This window comes from Mycteria americana, chromosome 5, assembly GCF_035582795.1.
Source record: "Mycteria americana isolate JAX WOST 10 ecotype Jacksonville Zoo and Gardens chromosome 5, USCA_MyAme_1.0, whole genome shotgun sequence".
Taxonomy (NCBI): Eukaryota; Metazoa; Chordata; class Aves; order Ciconiiformes; family Ciconiidae; genus Mycteria; species Mycteria americana.
The window spans coordinates 59,958,106-59,973,263 of NC_134369.1; the positions used below are offsets into that span (position 1 = coordinate 59,958,106).

Here is a 15,158-nt window from a genome sequence, read left to right on the forward strand (position 1 = left end):
GTGGATTTCCAGGTTTTTCATATTAGTTCAGAATTAATAACTATGGTACTTACTGCAAGATATTTCAGCAGTGGTCTCCCAAATCTTATTCATCAGTTTATTTAAAAAGAATGTATTTTATTTTATTCAACTAGAAGTATACACTATCACAATCAATCTCTTACTTCATTTTTACTAAAATATTTCAAATGAATGTTTTACACACATTATCAAAAAAATCTGTACTATTACTTTCCCTCCCCAAAAAAGCCAGAGTGGTTTAATAATAGGTAAAAACGCGTGCTAAGGGCTAAAGAATTTTGCTATATACACAACAGCAGGTGCTAACTTTTCCAGTTCTTTGTAAATCATATACAGAAAATATAGCAGGGCTGTAAGATCACAGGTTTAACAGAAATCAAACTTTAAACTGATTTCTAAAGCAGCACAAATAGACTTTCCCCACATTATGAAAAATATACAATTTTATCACTTTACAGTCATGCACTTCGAAAAAGATCAGTAGTACTCTTCCCCCACAGTTTCTAAAAAGATAAAAGGTCACTTTAACACTGATTTCTTTTAATATCTAATATTTGGATAAAAATGTGCCATTCTCAAACAAGGTTGTGCTCAGCAGTCTTATCAAGGTGCAAAGAGCCAACTGAAGCTGGTTACGCTGCAGCATTTCAGAAACTTTTATGGAAATGCCATTCACTTCAGTCACTCCAACAAAAGTCAAGGATGTGATTTTACTTTCCTCAAGCAAGCAAAGTCCATGTGTAAACAGTGGATGCTTGCTTTGCCAGAGGATTGCAGAACCCAGGGCTTCAATCTTGAAATTAACTTGAACTGTTGCCCCAAATACATCACTTTAATGGCCGCTATTTCAAGGGGTGCTCCCCTCCGACTTAATGTACAAAGCTCCTCAGGTAGTTTTCACTGAAGACTTAGCACATAGGTAAGTGAATTTAAATATGCATATAAAACATCTTTTTAGAAAACCGAAAATTCAGCACCCAAGTCATCCTGTAAAGTCATTGAGCGTCATTTTACCCCAGGAAGACGCTTTATAGCTCAAATGGAGCTAAGTATGAAGAGTAGCAAGCCTAAAACCCCCCAAAAAATAACACCCCGATGTACAGCACTGTCATGTTCTTCTGCAAAATCAATGATGCACATTTCACATTGAAGATTTATGCTGCCAAATTGAATCTTAAAGACGAGTATCACGACTGCTCAGCTGAACTACTGGCTACCCTGCAAACTGGCTCTTCAGGATTTGCAGCGCTAATGGACCTCAATTGCACCACTCTTTCCCTTGTAGGTAAGATCTGCAGGTGGAACAAAACAAGCTTTGCTTGAAGTCGTTGAATAGATTTTGAGAGAGATTTGATAGCAGGGAATGTCTGAATGAGAACTACATAGCTGGTGAGACTAGTGATCTGATTAGTATAGCTCTTGTCTTGTTGAGAGGACCTGCTAGTCTAATACACTCCTAAAATAGCAAGCGCGTCATCAACACAACTCTCTACAAGTGCTGGCAACATTTGCATTGCTTTAGTTAAAATTCACTGACGTAAATTAACCTTGTTCGCAATATGCTTCAATTCTCCACTTAATCCAGCGGTTAGATGCCTCCAAAATTAAAATGGGCTTTCAAGCAGATAGATTAAAGTAACCCTCTGTTCAACATTAGATGTTAAGGAAGAATGATGCCTCTGCTTTACATCACCTTTTCTGGTACAAAAATCTCAAGGTATATATTGTACAGGAGGAAGACAAGTAATCAATGGTGACTAGAAACTGGAGATCAAAAAGCAAAGAGGACGAAATCTGGAATCCTCTAAAGCTGCCATATTTTAAAGGGGACAGTCAGACTCTAGAATGGATTTTTCCAGACACGTTGGATGTAAATATTATTAGACTTAAGAGTTAGCTAGCTCAGCATTCGCTGACTGAGCAGTAGTAAGAAAGAAACTACTGGTGAGTGTGCGAGTGAGAGCATGCATGTGTGTTTTGGGGGTGGTTCTTGGTTTTTTTGTTCAAATAACCTACTCATCTTGACTGTTACATTTTTATTGCTGCAATGAATAATGGCAGTGGTGCTTACTCTTACTGGTTACTATGTATTTGGGTTGTATTCCTTCTCTGTTTTTTTACTGGTTACAGATCTCAGCTCTGACACTCCAAATTCTTTACCCAGGCAGCTAGCTTATTGTGTACCATGGGACCAAGTACCTTTCAGAACATGCAGCATGGGCTCCTTGGTATTGTATCAGTGCTCCATGTTAATACAATACCACAAGTCAAGAACTCAACTGGTAGAACAAATTAATTTAAGAGGAAGAACCTTTCCAGCTAATTCAGCTGTCTATAGCTGTGACTGATTCTTGTGGAGAATAAAAAGAAAGTGATGGTGTTTGAGGTCAGTAAATCTTCGAATTAGTCACTAAAATTGATGCAACTTTTGAAGAGGAGGCTTTGATCTTTTCACATGCCTGTCTTTAAAATAATTGGTGTAAAATAATTTTAATAACCAAGCCCCACTTCCTTGGACTATTGGGAAAGAACATCTAATAAAATACAGGGACAGCTGCTGTGACAACTTGGAAAAGGGGGGGGGTGTGTCAAATTCTTACAACTATACAAGCAGCTACTCCACAATAGCAAAATAGAAGTCCCATTGGTTTATATACAACTGTTAGAAGAAGGAAAAACCTGCTTGTTTTGGTTCATTAACAAAAATAAAGCTTGAATGGCAGAAAGTAGTCTCACCCAACAGCCTGTGTTTATGGAGTTTTTATTCAGCTCTGCAAGGCGGTTGTTTGGTTACCTTACACAGGAACCAGTATAGGTGAGGGATCCAGCAAGAACATTTAAAAAAATACCCAAATCTTCCTTATGTGAAAGATGAGCTGCTCTCGAAGATCCTGTGAAAGCCATAAGCACTGTTAGGACGGCAGTTTCTGCTGAATTAGTTTGTAGTAAAAGCTTTACAGGAAAAGTGTTGCCATATTTGTAGGGAATACTGGTGTGTGGCTAAGTGACTTCAGTTCATTCACATTATGACTGCAGAAATCTTGTCATTTGTTCATGAAAAATAGTTCATTAACAGCTGATAGGGAGTCTCAAGCCTTTCTGTACACTTGTGTGATGAGTACCACCATACAATGTACAGAGTGGTACCGGTGTTTTTAGCTCACCACTCAATATTGTACACAGCGCCTTGTGAAAACAGTTGCGTGTCATTCTTCAAAATAAGGACCTCCAAAAAAAAGTGTCAGCAGCTCAGGAGCTTTGCAGGCAGTAAGCCAACGAATTTAAATTGCTCTTTCCTTGGAAGGTGCTGCCTGAAGCCACTAACCCAGCTATGAAGCGGGTGAACCGGAGCGATACAAACTGTGACTTCTCCGCAGGTTAAGGGTTCTTCTTGTTCCTCTTAGAAATTCTCTCAAGTTAGTTAATTCTACAGACCATTACAACAAAGCAGGTTTGAACTACAATACAAATGATGCAAGTCTGGCATTATTGGATGGTTACCCATTGAACAGTAGTTCCAGAGCACCACAGCCTGGAAATCAGGCCTTTAGCTGCCATATTTACACTATTGTTACAAAAAAAGCCAAAAAAAAAAAGAAAAGGAAACCCTGAAAAAAAACCTCAACCCCAACTCCCAAAGAACAGGCAGCCAGAAACGCTGTGCTCTGCCTCGTTAGTCTTCACGGAATCAATCACTTCCAGCCTCCAGGTCGGTGTTCCTACAAGGGACCCTTGAACTGGTTTCCCGAAAGATGTTGCCTGATGGAGGGTTTGGAGCTTGCAGCATCACCCAGCTTTCGCCAGACAACCTGTCAGAAAAAATAAAGGGGTGGGGAAGAGAAAGACAGGAATTAAAAAAACCCAAAGCCTCTGATGAGTTGCAGTATTTTCATAATTGCAGTCTGAAAGTCAAAAAAAGCCGTTTCCTAGAGTCGGGCTGTAATTCTCAGCAGAGCCACTGGATGGCATCTGTGCACCAGTTTCCAAGGAAAAAACCATTGATGCATTTTTCTAATTAGTCTCTCTTGAAATTAGAACCATTTTTGCCTGGGGTAATAGCATAAAACAAATACACGAGGTTCAGAAGTTAAGTTCAATGGTAGGTCAACCCTGCCATGCTTACTGAAATGATGTTACCATGAACAGAAAAGATAATGAAAAAGATAATGATTAAAATTTTATATGTATATATATGACTTTCTAAAAACATACATTTTATCACTCTAGGGCCACTGGGGTGAGGGAGGCTATTTTTTAAAAAATAAGAAACTGCAAAGCACTTCTTAGCTGCCTTGAGTCTACATAAAATGAATATTTAAAGAAAAAACAGCTGATGATACACAAACAGAAATGAGTCCATTTGGGAGGATGAAGTTACGGCATTTTACCTTTCCCCCTGCATGGCTACAAGGGAATGTGGCATTAAGCAGACAATATCCTCAAAAGCAAGCCCTCGTTCACTCTGGTCTTGGCTTTGCTTATAGGGATCCAGCAACCAAAGCAAAGTGCCTCAGCCCTTGCCAAGGATGGTTGCAGTCATTTAGCTCTGCAAGATGCACTTGTGTTCTTTACACCCTCTTTGTAGGGTTGAGGTGGTTTTCAGAATTGAAACGGAGGGTTAGGCTCCTCTCTGCTGCTGTGAGGCACTAAATGATGCCACTTGGGCTGACCTCCACTGTGGACTTCTACAAGAGGAGGCTCCATAAGCATCCTCCTCCCTGCTGTACGCACTGCTGGTGCTGTCGAACGGCACATCCCCGACTGCAGGCGACATGCAGCTTGAGCCACGTTCTAGCAGAAATCCCAAACTCTTTGTTCAAAGCCAAAGGTGGCCAAGGTGCTTGGAAGCTGGAGTCAGTGCCACAGCAGCAGACGCCGCAGAGCAGAGGTTTGGTATGAACGCTCACCGTACAGAACGTGGCAAGCTCAGTTAACAGTGTGGTTGCCCAACATGTTGGCAGTGCTAAAAGCACCCCACACACCAGGATGCCGTTCAATGGCTTCAGACATGAATATTCTCCTTCTGATGTTATCTTACGGTTTAGGCTCAAACCCATTCAAGCTGTACAGCTTTAGCAACCAGTGGCTGCTCAGCCCAAACCGAGTCCCTAAGGACACAGTTGGAGTCAACTGCTAACAGGACTCTCAGAGCCCTTTGCACAGCTCTCGGTCAGCTAGACTAGCTACTCTGCACCCTTGAAGGCAGCAGAGTGGGAAATATCTGCTGAGCAAAGGCTGCTCTGTTACTGGCACTCGGGTTACTGATACCCAAAGCAGCGGTCAGCAGAGCCTCCACTCTGCCCTTGTGCCTGTGGATCTCTCATCAAACAGGGCTTGTACGCAGAGCAGACCCCTGCTCCTCCGTACTTCTAACAAAAGGCCACGAAAGAAACCCCTAGAGTTGCTGAGAGGAGTTATTACATTGCACATTTCACGAACAATCGCCTTCTCCTTTTCACTCAGGTCTTCTTCATAGTTGTCTTGCATTTGCCTGTCCAAATTTTCATGGACCTCAAGGACCTACAAAAAAACGATATTACAAAAGCATTATGCTCCTCAAATAATTAAGTGTCCCTAACAACCTCATTAGCCAGTATTTAAATTGGCAGGCTTCACAAAGCCTTGAGAGTCAGAACACTGCAAAGACGAACATGACACCAAGTTGGGTGCTTCCATCCTCTCCCTTCCCTGGTGATGGCATGCCTCTGTCCCACCACCTGCATGGTGTGGCTGCCACCACAGTCCTGGGGGACCATGTGATAACTGGCAGCGAGTTGCCTGCGCCCACAGACACATCTCTTCCAGGAAGGCTGCTGGTGGCCCCACCTTCCAAGCAGTTCCCCCAAGGCAATCCCCCAGCAACTCGTGCTCCCTCCTTTCCCCTCTTTCGCAGGAGCAGAGCTTCTCCACTCCCTTCTGCTAATCCGAGTCATGGGGCAACTGTGCTCAGGCCAGCAGCTTGTCGGTCTAACGGGGTTTTAGCCATCAGGGAAAGAGGCAAACAGAGGTTTGTACCACTGAAAAGCAGAATATTACAATGCAGCTTAAGCGTGTGGTTGCAATCAGCCATGAACTTTCAGATCTTAAACAGACATGGCCAATTTCACTCACCTTTTGGCTGAAAATTGTTTTTAAGCCATTTAGTTTCTCAAGGGAACCCCTCGGAGGCCCAAGATGACAGTGAGAAAGAGACAGGCTGTTAGCACAGAGCCCTGGGACTCAGAGATCCCGATTTGATTCCTGGCTCTTACCCACTCCCTCTTCAAGCTGGATGCAGCCAGGCTGCGAAGGGGATGGGAACAGGGCAGGGAAAAAAACCAGTCTTGCCTCCCAGGACCCTTCATGCTGACCGCAGTCTTCTGAAGGCGCCGTCCCCAGCAAGCGCCGAGTGCCGTGGTGCATCTGGGTCACCCTCTCCTCGTGCCACAGACGCCCTCTGAAGATGGAGATAATCACCTCGACTCCCCGAGCTTTACTTGAATCTCCGTCAGCACCATTTCCACCCACAGCACGTGCCCAGGAAAGGTAAGGGAATGGGTGGCCCTTGGCCAGGGCTGGCACACACGCGCGTGCCCTGCACACACCCCCACGGCCAGGACTGCAGCCACGGCTACAGGGTAGCACCTACCGGCTGCCCAATGAGTTCGGCTGGTACAAACGCTGATGAATACAGGCCATACCCACAACGTGCTGGCGCCAGGCCTGTCTGGTCCTCCACAAGCAGCTCCGTTTTGCTGTCTTTCCTCTCATGCCTGGCTACCTGCCAGCCCCAGGTACCTGCCTGCAGCACCCTGCCCACAGGAGCCTCTGGAGGAGTGAGGCATCGCCTTTCCTTTCCCTTCTGCTCATGACTACGGGGCTTTTCCCATGATATTAACGGGAGGAAAGCACTGCAAAGAAATGGAGACGTGGTTGCAAAAGCATAGAAATAACCCGAAAGGGAGGCGGGGAAGGATTTCAGACCCTCCAAGGAGGCTCTGCTCTGCAGCTCGGAGGGCATCTCTAGCAGGCGCTCCTGGATCTGGGAAGAACCAGCTTTCCTTGCAGAGACAGAGGGGTTACAGCTCCAGCACTGACACCCCAGACCTGACACGTCCAGTGCTCGTGTTCTGGCTCCCTGGACACCCCTCAGCCTGGTGGCTGGGCCACACTTGCAGATTTGCCTTGGGAAGACAACTAAATGCGCTGTGAAAGCTCAGGACACTGCAAAAAATAGTGGAAACATCCTGCCTGTGACTTATTTTCTTAGATTTCAGGTTGACAATGTCTGAAAAGGGAAAAAGTCTGATTTTTAACCTCTTTCTTTTAAATAGCATGTTAAGACATGTTAAAGCATGATAAAGACATGTTCCCCAAGACACACATGGTAAGATGCAGCACGTCTATGTGGTTGCTGTGTCCCGCCATGTGCTGCCCACACCCTGCACCTCTGTAGCAGCCGGGAGCCGGCCCCGGCCCCCCACGTCCCGCCTGGGGCACGCACCGTCCCGCAGAGCACCTCCAGGGAGGCAGTGCCCGCTGCGGCCAGGTGGCCCCTCGATCACAGAGGTGAGGTTGCCCAGGGCTAACGGCAGCCTTCACTTCCCGCTGGAAGCAGGCTGACCCACAGAATACCCCCTGCAACGCATCCGCGTGCATTCAGATAGCTCCTCCGCACAGGCATGTTGCACAAGTCGGGCACATGCGCAGGATTGCCTCGAGATTTTACTACTACAGCTGTGCTGACCCAGGGCTCAAACCTCACTCAGGGCTTTGCCACTGATGAGCAAGGTGGTCAGCTCAGCGTGCAGGGTCAGAGCTCCTGGAATCACCCAACGCCACCAAACAGCACACGTTCTTATTCACCACAATACATCCACACGCATATAAAGCTGTACAGCAGGTGTATTTGTGGGCGTAAATATTCCTACACTTCCTAGGGAAGTACAGAGCTAGATGCAGTGCAAGGATGGGTTTCACCCTTTGCTGAGGTATACAGCACCGACCGCTCCGCGAAACAGGATACCAGGGTAGATTATCCCCCAGTCTGCCTCGGCACAGCAATCCTGCTGTACTCGAACTGCGTTATGAACAAAAATAGGTCATTCTCCTAGGGCCCTTAACCTACTTCTAAAATGCACCAGCTAGTTTAACCAACATAGCCAGGACCAATCTTTGCACAAATAAGAATTATCCACATCCTTTCTAAGAGGAGAGGAAGGGCAAGAGGGATGCAAAAAGCATGTATGTGCTGACAAAGAGAGCATCTATTTTCTGCTAAAGAGGAGGGAATTAATTATTGATCCAGCTGGACTTGCACATCAGACTCGCTCATCTGGAGTCAGCGTGCCTCCGACGCTCGGCGGCAAAGGCAGCAGCCTGCAGGATCACATCCCCGTGCGGAGCGCCAGGGTTGCCTGGCTGGCAGCTAAGCACCGACTGTGTCCACAGGGCAAGTGTCAAGGACAACCACGGTTTAGATTAGTTAAAGATCACATCAGCTCCGGCCTCTGCTTCCACCTGCCATCAATCTTGCAGGCACAAGAGTCTCAGCGGACAAAAATAAACTGTTTTTCTACAACTTGCACTTAAACTAAAACTGCATTCCCTAGTCCAGGAGGTGTGGAGGGGTGGCACAGCCCATTTCTTTCAGTGGAAATGTCTTTTAATGGTTTAAACCAGGCAGAGCTGGAGCTGAAAGCTGATCAGACAGAAGTTATGGTTGTATTTCATTTCTTAATGACTTGGGACTCATTTACCCTGGAAACCATCCTGCTCCCCAGGCCCACCCCATGTCTGGGTAGGCACTTTGTAAAGATGTGTTAGCATCTTAGGTATGGGAAAAAGGGATTCGGGGGGAATAAAGCTCAACAGCCTACCCTGGAAAGGCATGCTGGAAAAAAATACACTCTGAAGAGTGAAATCACCTCCTGAAGAAAGACAGGAAGGCCTCTTAGTGCTGACCCAGCCCCAGCTGTTCTCAGATCCTGCCAGGCACCGCCTCGGCTGTTTAGAAGGACCAGGTTAATGTTCCTCTGATTACACTGCGGGGGACTATGGACCTGCCTTCACATAAATTGTCTGTGGCTCAGCTGAAGTTCAAGGACTGTGGAGTCAGTGTGGATCTAAGAAACGGGGGTATATCATCCCGTGATTTCTGCTATATCCCAACCCAGAAGCCTACAGAAAACAGGCAAGTGCACCCCAGGCTTGAAGCAGCTCATGCCATTCCCTCCTTTTTGCTCTTCATCAAGCTGCACTGACAGCACTTGGCCCTTTGCAGACGCACCGGTGCTATCTGATCTCTCTGGGTCAAACGCCAGCCGGCGAGGGCAGCCTGCGCTGCTCGAGCACCGGGCAATTCCCTGTGCAGGGGAATGGGGCCGGACCGGGTGACGCTGCTCTTCTGCCTGGGCATGCCATCTCCTGAAGACAAACCTGCACCTCGCTCCTGATGAGCACACTGACTCATCTGGCTTTCTCCCTGCCGATACGTAAACTGTGAGGAACACCTCAGGTATATTTAGTTTTCCTTCGTGACTGCACTGACATCTGTGACCAAGGCACTGTCACCTCGAAGTCACCTGGTCCATCACATCCACTTCCCTGCTGACTTGCTGTACTGGCCCCGCATGACCACGCAATGCGTATTTAAAAACCAAACAAAACAACCCCACCAAAGAGTCGGGATGACTGCAGTAAAGTTTTGGAAGGGGAGTTGAAAGATGAGGTAAGCGTTTCTGTACCAGGAAGCACTCTGAGATTGAGGGATGCCTTCTGAAGGGTGCAAGCCTCACTGATTTTATTGATTTATAAGTCAGCTAGAATGGGGCTGGAGCACTGGGGAACATGGCATCCTGCTTCAGCAAGGGAACAGTCTATATGCCCTGCTAGGACTTTTCCCTAGTTTTGGCAGGGCCAAATCCTGCCTTACCCAACATCAGCGGGAGTGACTGATCACCTGCCCGATGGCTCTGCACCCATGGGAGAGGTCCAGGCTGCTGCTGCAGGGCGAGTTGGGTTATAGGCTAAATGTCGTTCTCGTACATTTGTCTCCTCTTCACCTCCCCACGTCTTTAGCAGGTTTGCTCAATTGCTAAGAAAAGTGCTTTGATGTTCAGCGAGATACTGAGCTGTAGCATATGTATCTTTTATTCTTGTTAGCAAAAACAGCTGTTAGAAGTGCCAACCTGTCATCTTGCTCCTTATTTAGTAGGCGCAAATAAACAAAAACTATTTCAGAAGCAAAAATAAAGAAAATCCCTAAATGTGCTCAAGGAAGAACTTACTTACGCTAAATGGCAGGCAACGCTTCAGCCACATAGCTAGCGTTCAGCTGCCAGAAAAAGCCAAGGAAAAAGCCTAGGGGACATTACATAGATGGGTGCAGACGGAGGCAATCCAGAAGCCCTGCAGATCTGTGCAGAGTGCACAGCCCCAGTGACCTTTACTTGGGCACAGAGCCACATCCTTGCAGCCACACTGCTTCTGGACAGACTTGCATTCAAGCAGCCCACAGGACAAGCGAAGCCAACTTCCAACTGTCCTTGCCTTTCTTCATGGTAAGGATCTAGCCTGCTGCAGCCATAAGGACTTCTTTACACAACCAAGAAGGGCTTTTTCTAATATCTGATGTGTTATAGCCAAAGCACAAAGACTTGTTTGTAGGCTACCCTCTTCTCCTCCTCAAGGGAAGGTCGTGAGCTGTATCACAGGCAGTGAGGGTCTAAGCTGGTAGCTGCATCCAGTTTCCCACATGCAGGGGCTGGCACTGGAAAAGCTGCCCAGTCCTGCAGGGTGCAAATAAGACCTACTCCATATGCTATAGCATGCCATGGCCAAAAAACGTTATCTTCTACCCAGTTTAAGATCTGCGGCTGGAGACCAACAGCCACAATTGCACTGTGCCACAAGAAGGGAGGAGGAGAGACTGAGATCATGACCAGTTTCCTCAGTCTTTTCAATTTCCAGCTGATCCTTGGAAATGGGCCACAGGATGGAAAAATAAACACCTTCTCATCCCTCCCTGCCACACTGACCTACAGGAGAATTTCCTCCTCGCTTCCAACATGAGAATATTTTTAACCCTAGGTGTGTGAGCAGGACACATCATGTGAGATCATTTATGCCCCATGAGATGTGACTGCTATGCCATCTGCTTCCTGACCCCAGCCGTGGCACTTTCCAGGGTTTTGAAGACAGACAAATGTACCTCACTGGCCAAATTATGGAATTGCAGAGGAGAATTTCTTCCGGTCCTTCCTAGTGATCAACAACGCTCTGAAGTAGAGGATTCATAACAATAATAGTATGTGCAAGCAACCAGCCATCCAACTTCCTTTCAACTCCTTTATATGCATCATTGCGCCAGACCTCCCAAACTTAATTTCCAGTTTCCAAGAATCTTCCTCATTAAGTTTCCAATCCTTTCCATAAGCTTATCAAACCGCATCTTAAAACTATTTATGTTTCTTGCCCTTACTAAGAAATTCAGTCCCGTAATCCCTAAAGCAAACAGGAACCTAATTTCCCCCCAGAATGTGTTCATAATCAATTTATAACTATTTGATCTTGTAACTTAAAAACATTATCAACTCTACTTAATATTGTCCCTCACCACCACCTCACCAAATGCAATGAAGAGCAGGAGCAGAAAGGTATGAACCCCCCAGTTTGGGAAGAAAAAGCCAACAGCAGTAGTCTGGACTGCATGAGGGCTTGCATGATTAAATGCAAGCGAAACTGGATTAGTACAACGTGTCAGAAAAACAAAGGTATCACATGAGTCTGCAATGTTCTGCAAGGCACCAGTTTAGCAGATCCATATGCATATATATACAGGAGAAATGTCACCCACAAGCGTAATCCAGCATAGTACAGGATGGAGAACAACAACTTTCTGATAGCACAGAACCATTCACAACAACCAAAGAAGAAACTTCTCTGGAAAACACAGGACAAATATATGTAGGCAAGTGAACTGCCATTTGTGTGATCAGGGCTCCTTTGGGAAGTAGAAAAAACTGTACTAAAGGTATTTTTTAATTCTTGACAGTGCTCGACACCCTTCTCTTAAGATCCAGTGAGAGCTATACAATCTGGGTGTATAAAGCCTCAAGTAAGCTGAAAAATCAAGGTTTTCAGCTTGAAGGATCCTTCATAATTTAAATTCAAATTTGATCCAAATCAAACCAAACTTGTCTTCCCTTTCATAATTCCTCACACACCATAAATGCATAGAAGATGAACCACTTGTGGTTCATCTTCTATGAGTGTGACACCCAATATCCCCCTGGGATCTTGCAGCTGCCCAGTGGAACCAACATCCTTGCCAGCTGCACTACTGCTTCTCCTGACACTTGTTGGTTTTACCACTGCTACCTGCCACATCTGTCCTGGAGCCAAGAGACCCTGCACAGGCACAAAAAAGTACGCTGAAAACACTAAAAACTACAAAATTTAAGAAACTTGTAGATCAAAGCTACAAGCAACATTGTGACATTTATTTAGCTGTCAGATGTGGAAAGGTACAAAGCAAAGAGCTTTGTAAGCACCAGTCTCCAGGTCTAGGACAGTCTATGCTAGTGCTGATGCCACTGCTGGACCTTTTTTCCAGCTATGACTGTGGGGATCTGAGCTCCAGAGTAGCCATCCAGGAATCCTCCTTTGATTTGATGAAAGCTTTTTAACCCTGTACAAAATTTTTCAGCATCAACAAATCCAAATCTATAAATTAGTATATTCCAACCAGAGCCTAATTTAGTTAGAGACTTCCCAGCCATCCCTATGGCACCTTGGAAAGGATTTGTGCTTCTGTGTCCCTTAGATACTCAGAAGTAACTTGCTTAGCTAGTTAAACATGTAACACCAGGGTATTACATTTTTCCTGCTAATGGATGGTCACTAGGACTTGAGAAGTGCTGTGAAACCACAGTGCAAGTTTTCTCCTTTAACTCAGCTAGCAGTGTCCCATGGTTTTTATTGCCAACGGTCCTGATGTTAATCCCCACTGATGATGCACATATCTACACGGGTATGATGCCATGGTTTGCTGTGTATTTACATAAAATAAAGTCTTTCTCCTTTGAAGACTGCTGCAGGATTTTCAATAACAAAACATATGTAGGAATTGCAGGTTTTGTGCCCTTTTTAAAAACAGCATTTTGGTCACTGCTGTCACCCCAGAGTCCCAGCTTACGCAGGACTGATGAACAGAAAGGGTAACCAAGACCTTCAGCATCAGCAGCTTTTGTTGGAGGTTTCTCACCCAAGAAAATAGTCATGCATGATCTTGCTTAACTCTGCAACTGTTTGAAGCAATGATTATTCATCACGATACAGGTGCTGGTTACCAATAATCTGCCTGAGTACTAACTTTCTATTTCTAGTTGTTGTGTTTCCAGAGAAGAGCAACCATCCAGTTCTGCCACTTCGGTGTCTGTTGCACCACACCACACCGCACTGTACTGCACCACGCCGCCGGTTGTGTGTGCCATCCTTACCTTCATAGCATGCACAACAGCCTCTGGTTTCTGACCGACAGGGACATATCCTGCTGCAGGAGAAGATGCAAGATCAGATGTCATGCGAGCTGGTCCCTGTTGAAATAAGAGAAGATATGCTTTAATTCCCTTTGGGTGATTTAAGCAAGGAGGAAGAAAATATCCAGAAAATTTGAGCACTAGCTTCTCTCAAATTCAATCCCCTTCAGCCACCTGCAAAGACAAAAGACACCACTACCTCTTCCTCACAAGTCACTTGATTTAATGCCATTTAAGCCTACCATCACTCAGTCTAGATATACTCAGGCAGGAGATCACCCTGGTTTAAAGCTAAATTGATTCAAGAAACATTTTTTGCTCACTTAGGATAACTTTGTACAAGGACAAGATCAAACGGTTCTCATCCTTCTAGCCAAGGGAGCAATGCAAACAAGATGATTTTCCGGCATAAAGCAGTCATTTCTAAGAAGCTGCATTCATGAAAGAAGCAGTTGGCATAACTTCATTGCTTTTCTGGCAACATTTTCACATAGACATCGAGTACCAACCTTCAGCTACAGAGAAAATTGTGAAGGCAACCTTAAAATAAGCAGATGTCCAAACCTAATGTTGGCTGGGTTTGTTTCCAAAATGCTGGCCAGTTCTCCTGCACGAAGGATCCCATTGGGAAAGATGCCGAAATCACACTTTACAAAAGATTTCTACTGTCCAAACAGCCTTGTAAGCACTTTTCATAGGGCTTTCCTTTTTTAAAGGCATCCGACTTGGATTATGAGACACAATATCTTTATTCAGTGAGATGCACCCTGCCTGTCCCTAATATTTATGCATTGCTTTGTAGCAGTGGGAGAAATCAACAATGCAACCATTGACCAAACTCATATTTAGTCTTCACATCCTTTAGGAAGCACAAAGAATGATCATACTGGGGGCCTCTGAAAGCAAATTAGGATGGCAGAGCGGCATGTAGCACCATCGCAGGAATGCTTTCACATACGACACATGAGGCACTCCATTCTCATCTTTTCCACGTTTAAAAACACAGCATGTTTTATGCTTCATCTCATCGCTTTGCCGTCTAAGCCAAGGCAGCAAGCTAGTCATGCCAGAAAGGAGGACTAATGGAGAGGCACTTCACCACCTCTCGCTCTTCCAAATGTTTCAAGTTGTGGGGGCCTTTTTACTAATAAAAGTGTTCATGTGCATACATTAAAGAAAAATACGGGCCAATCCATTAGGCTACAGACAAAAACAGCATGAAAAGCGTAGAGGCTTTCATGCCTAGGCCACTGGTCTGTGCTTAACCCATGTCATGACCAAGAGCCTTTTACCCATAATAGCGACCTTCATGAACTGAGCTGCTGGTGATACAAAAACTTCCTTCTGAGAGGCAGGCATCTCAGAAAAAGGAAAATTAGACTTAATAACTCCACAATAATTCTCCAAGGAGATTTAACAGACTGCTGAAGCACAGAGACCAAGAGACACTCACAGGCTGGGCATGGTTCTGGACCTGTTGGTAGAGGGTTACAGCCTGCTGGAGCTGTGGCCAACTGGGGACATGTCCTCAGGCACCCTGTCCATAACTTCACACAGAAAAGGCAGAGGCTGGGGAGGGAGCACCAGGGACTGGATCCAGCCAGTCTACACCTGCCA

General features: G+C 45.5%; 1 protein-coding gene across 1 annotated transcript in view; it reads right to left on the minus strand.

Annotated features, from left to right (window-relative positions):
- Window positions 1-1,981: 1,981 nt before the first annotated feature.
- CCDC85C (coiled-coil domain containing 85C) overlaps window positions 1,982-15,158 on the minus strand; it is a 115,100-nt gene continuing 101,923 nt past the window's right edge. The window contains exons 4-6 of the mRNA XM_075503565.1: window positions 13,503-13,598; window positions 5,443-5,541; window positions 1,982-3,830 (exon numbers count right to left, since the gene is read on the minus strand). Coding sequence (XP_075359680.1) covers window positions 3,741-3,830; window positions 5,443-5,541; window positions 13,503-13,598 — 285 coding nt within the window. The 3' untranslated portion in view covers window positions 1,982-3,740. The remainder of the gene's footprint in view (window positions 3,831-5,442; window positions 5,542-13,502; window positions 13,599-15,158) is intronic.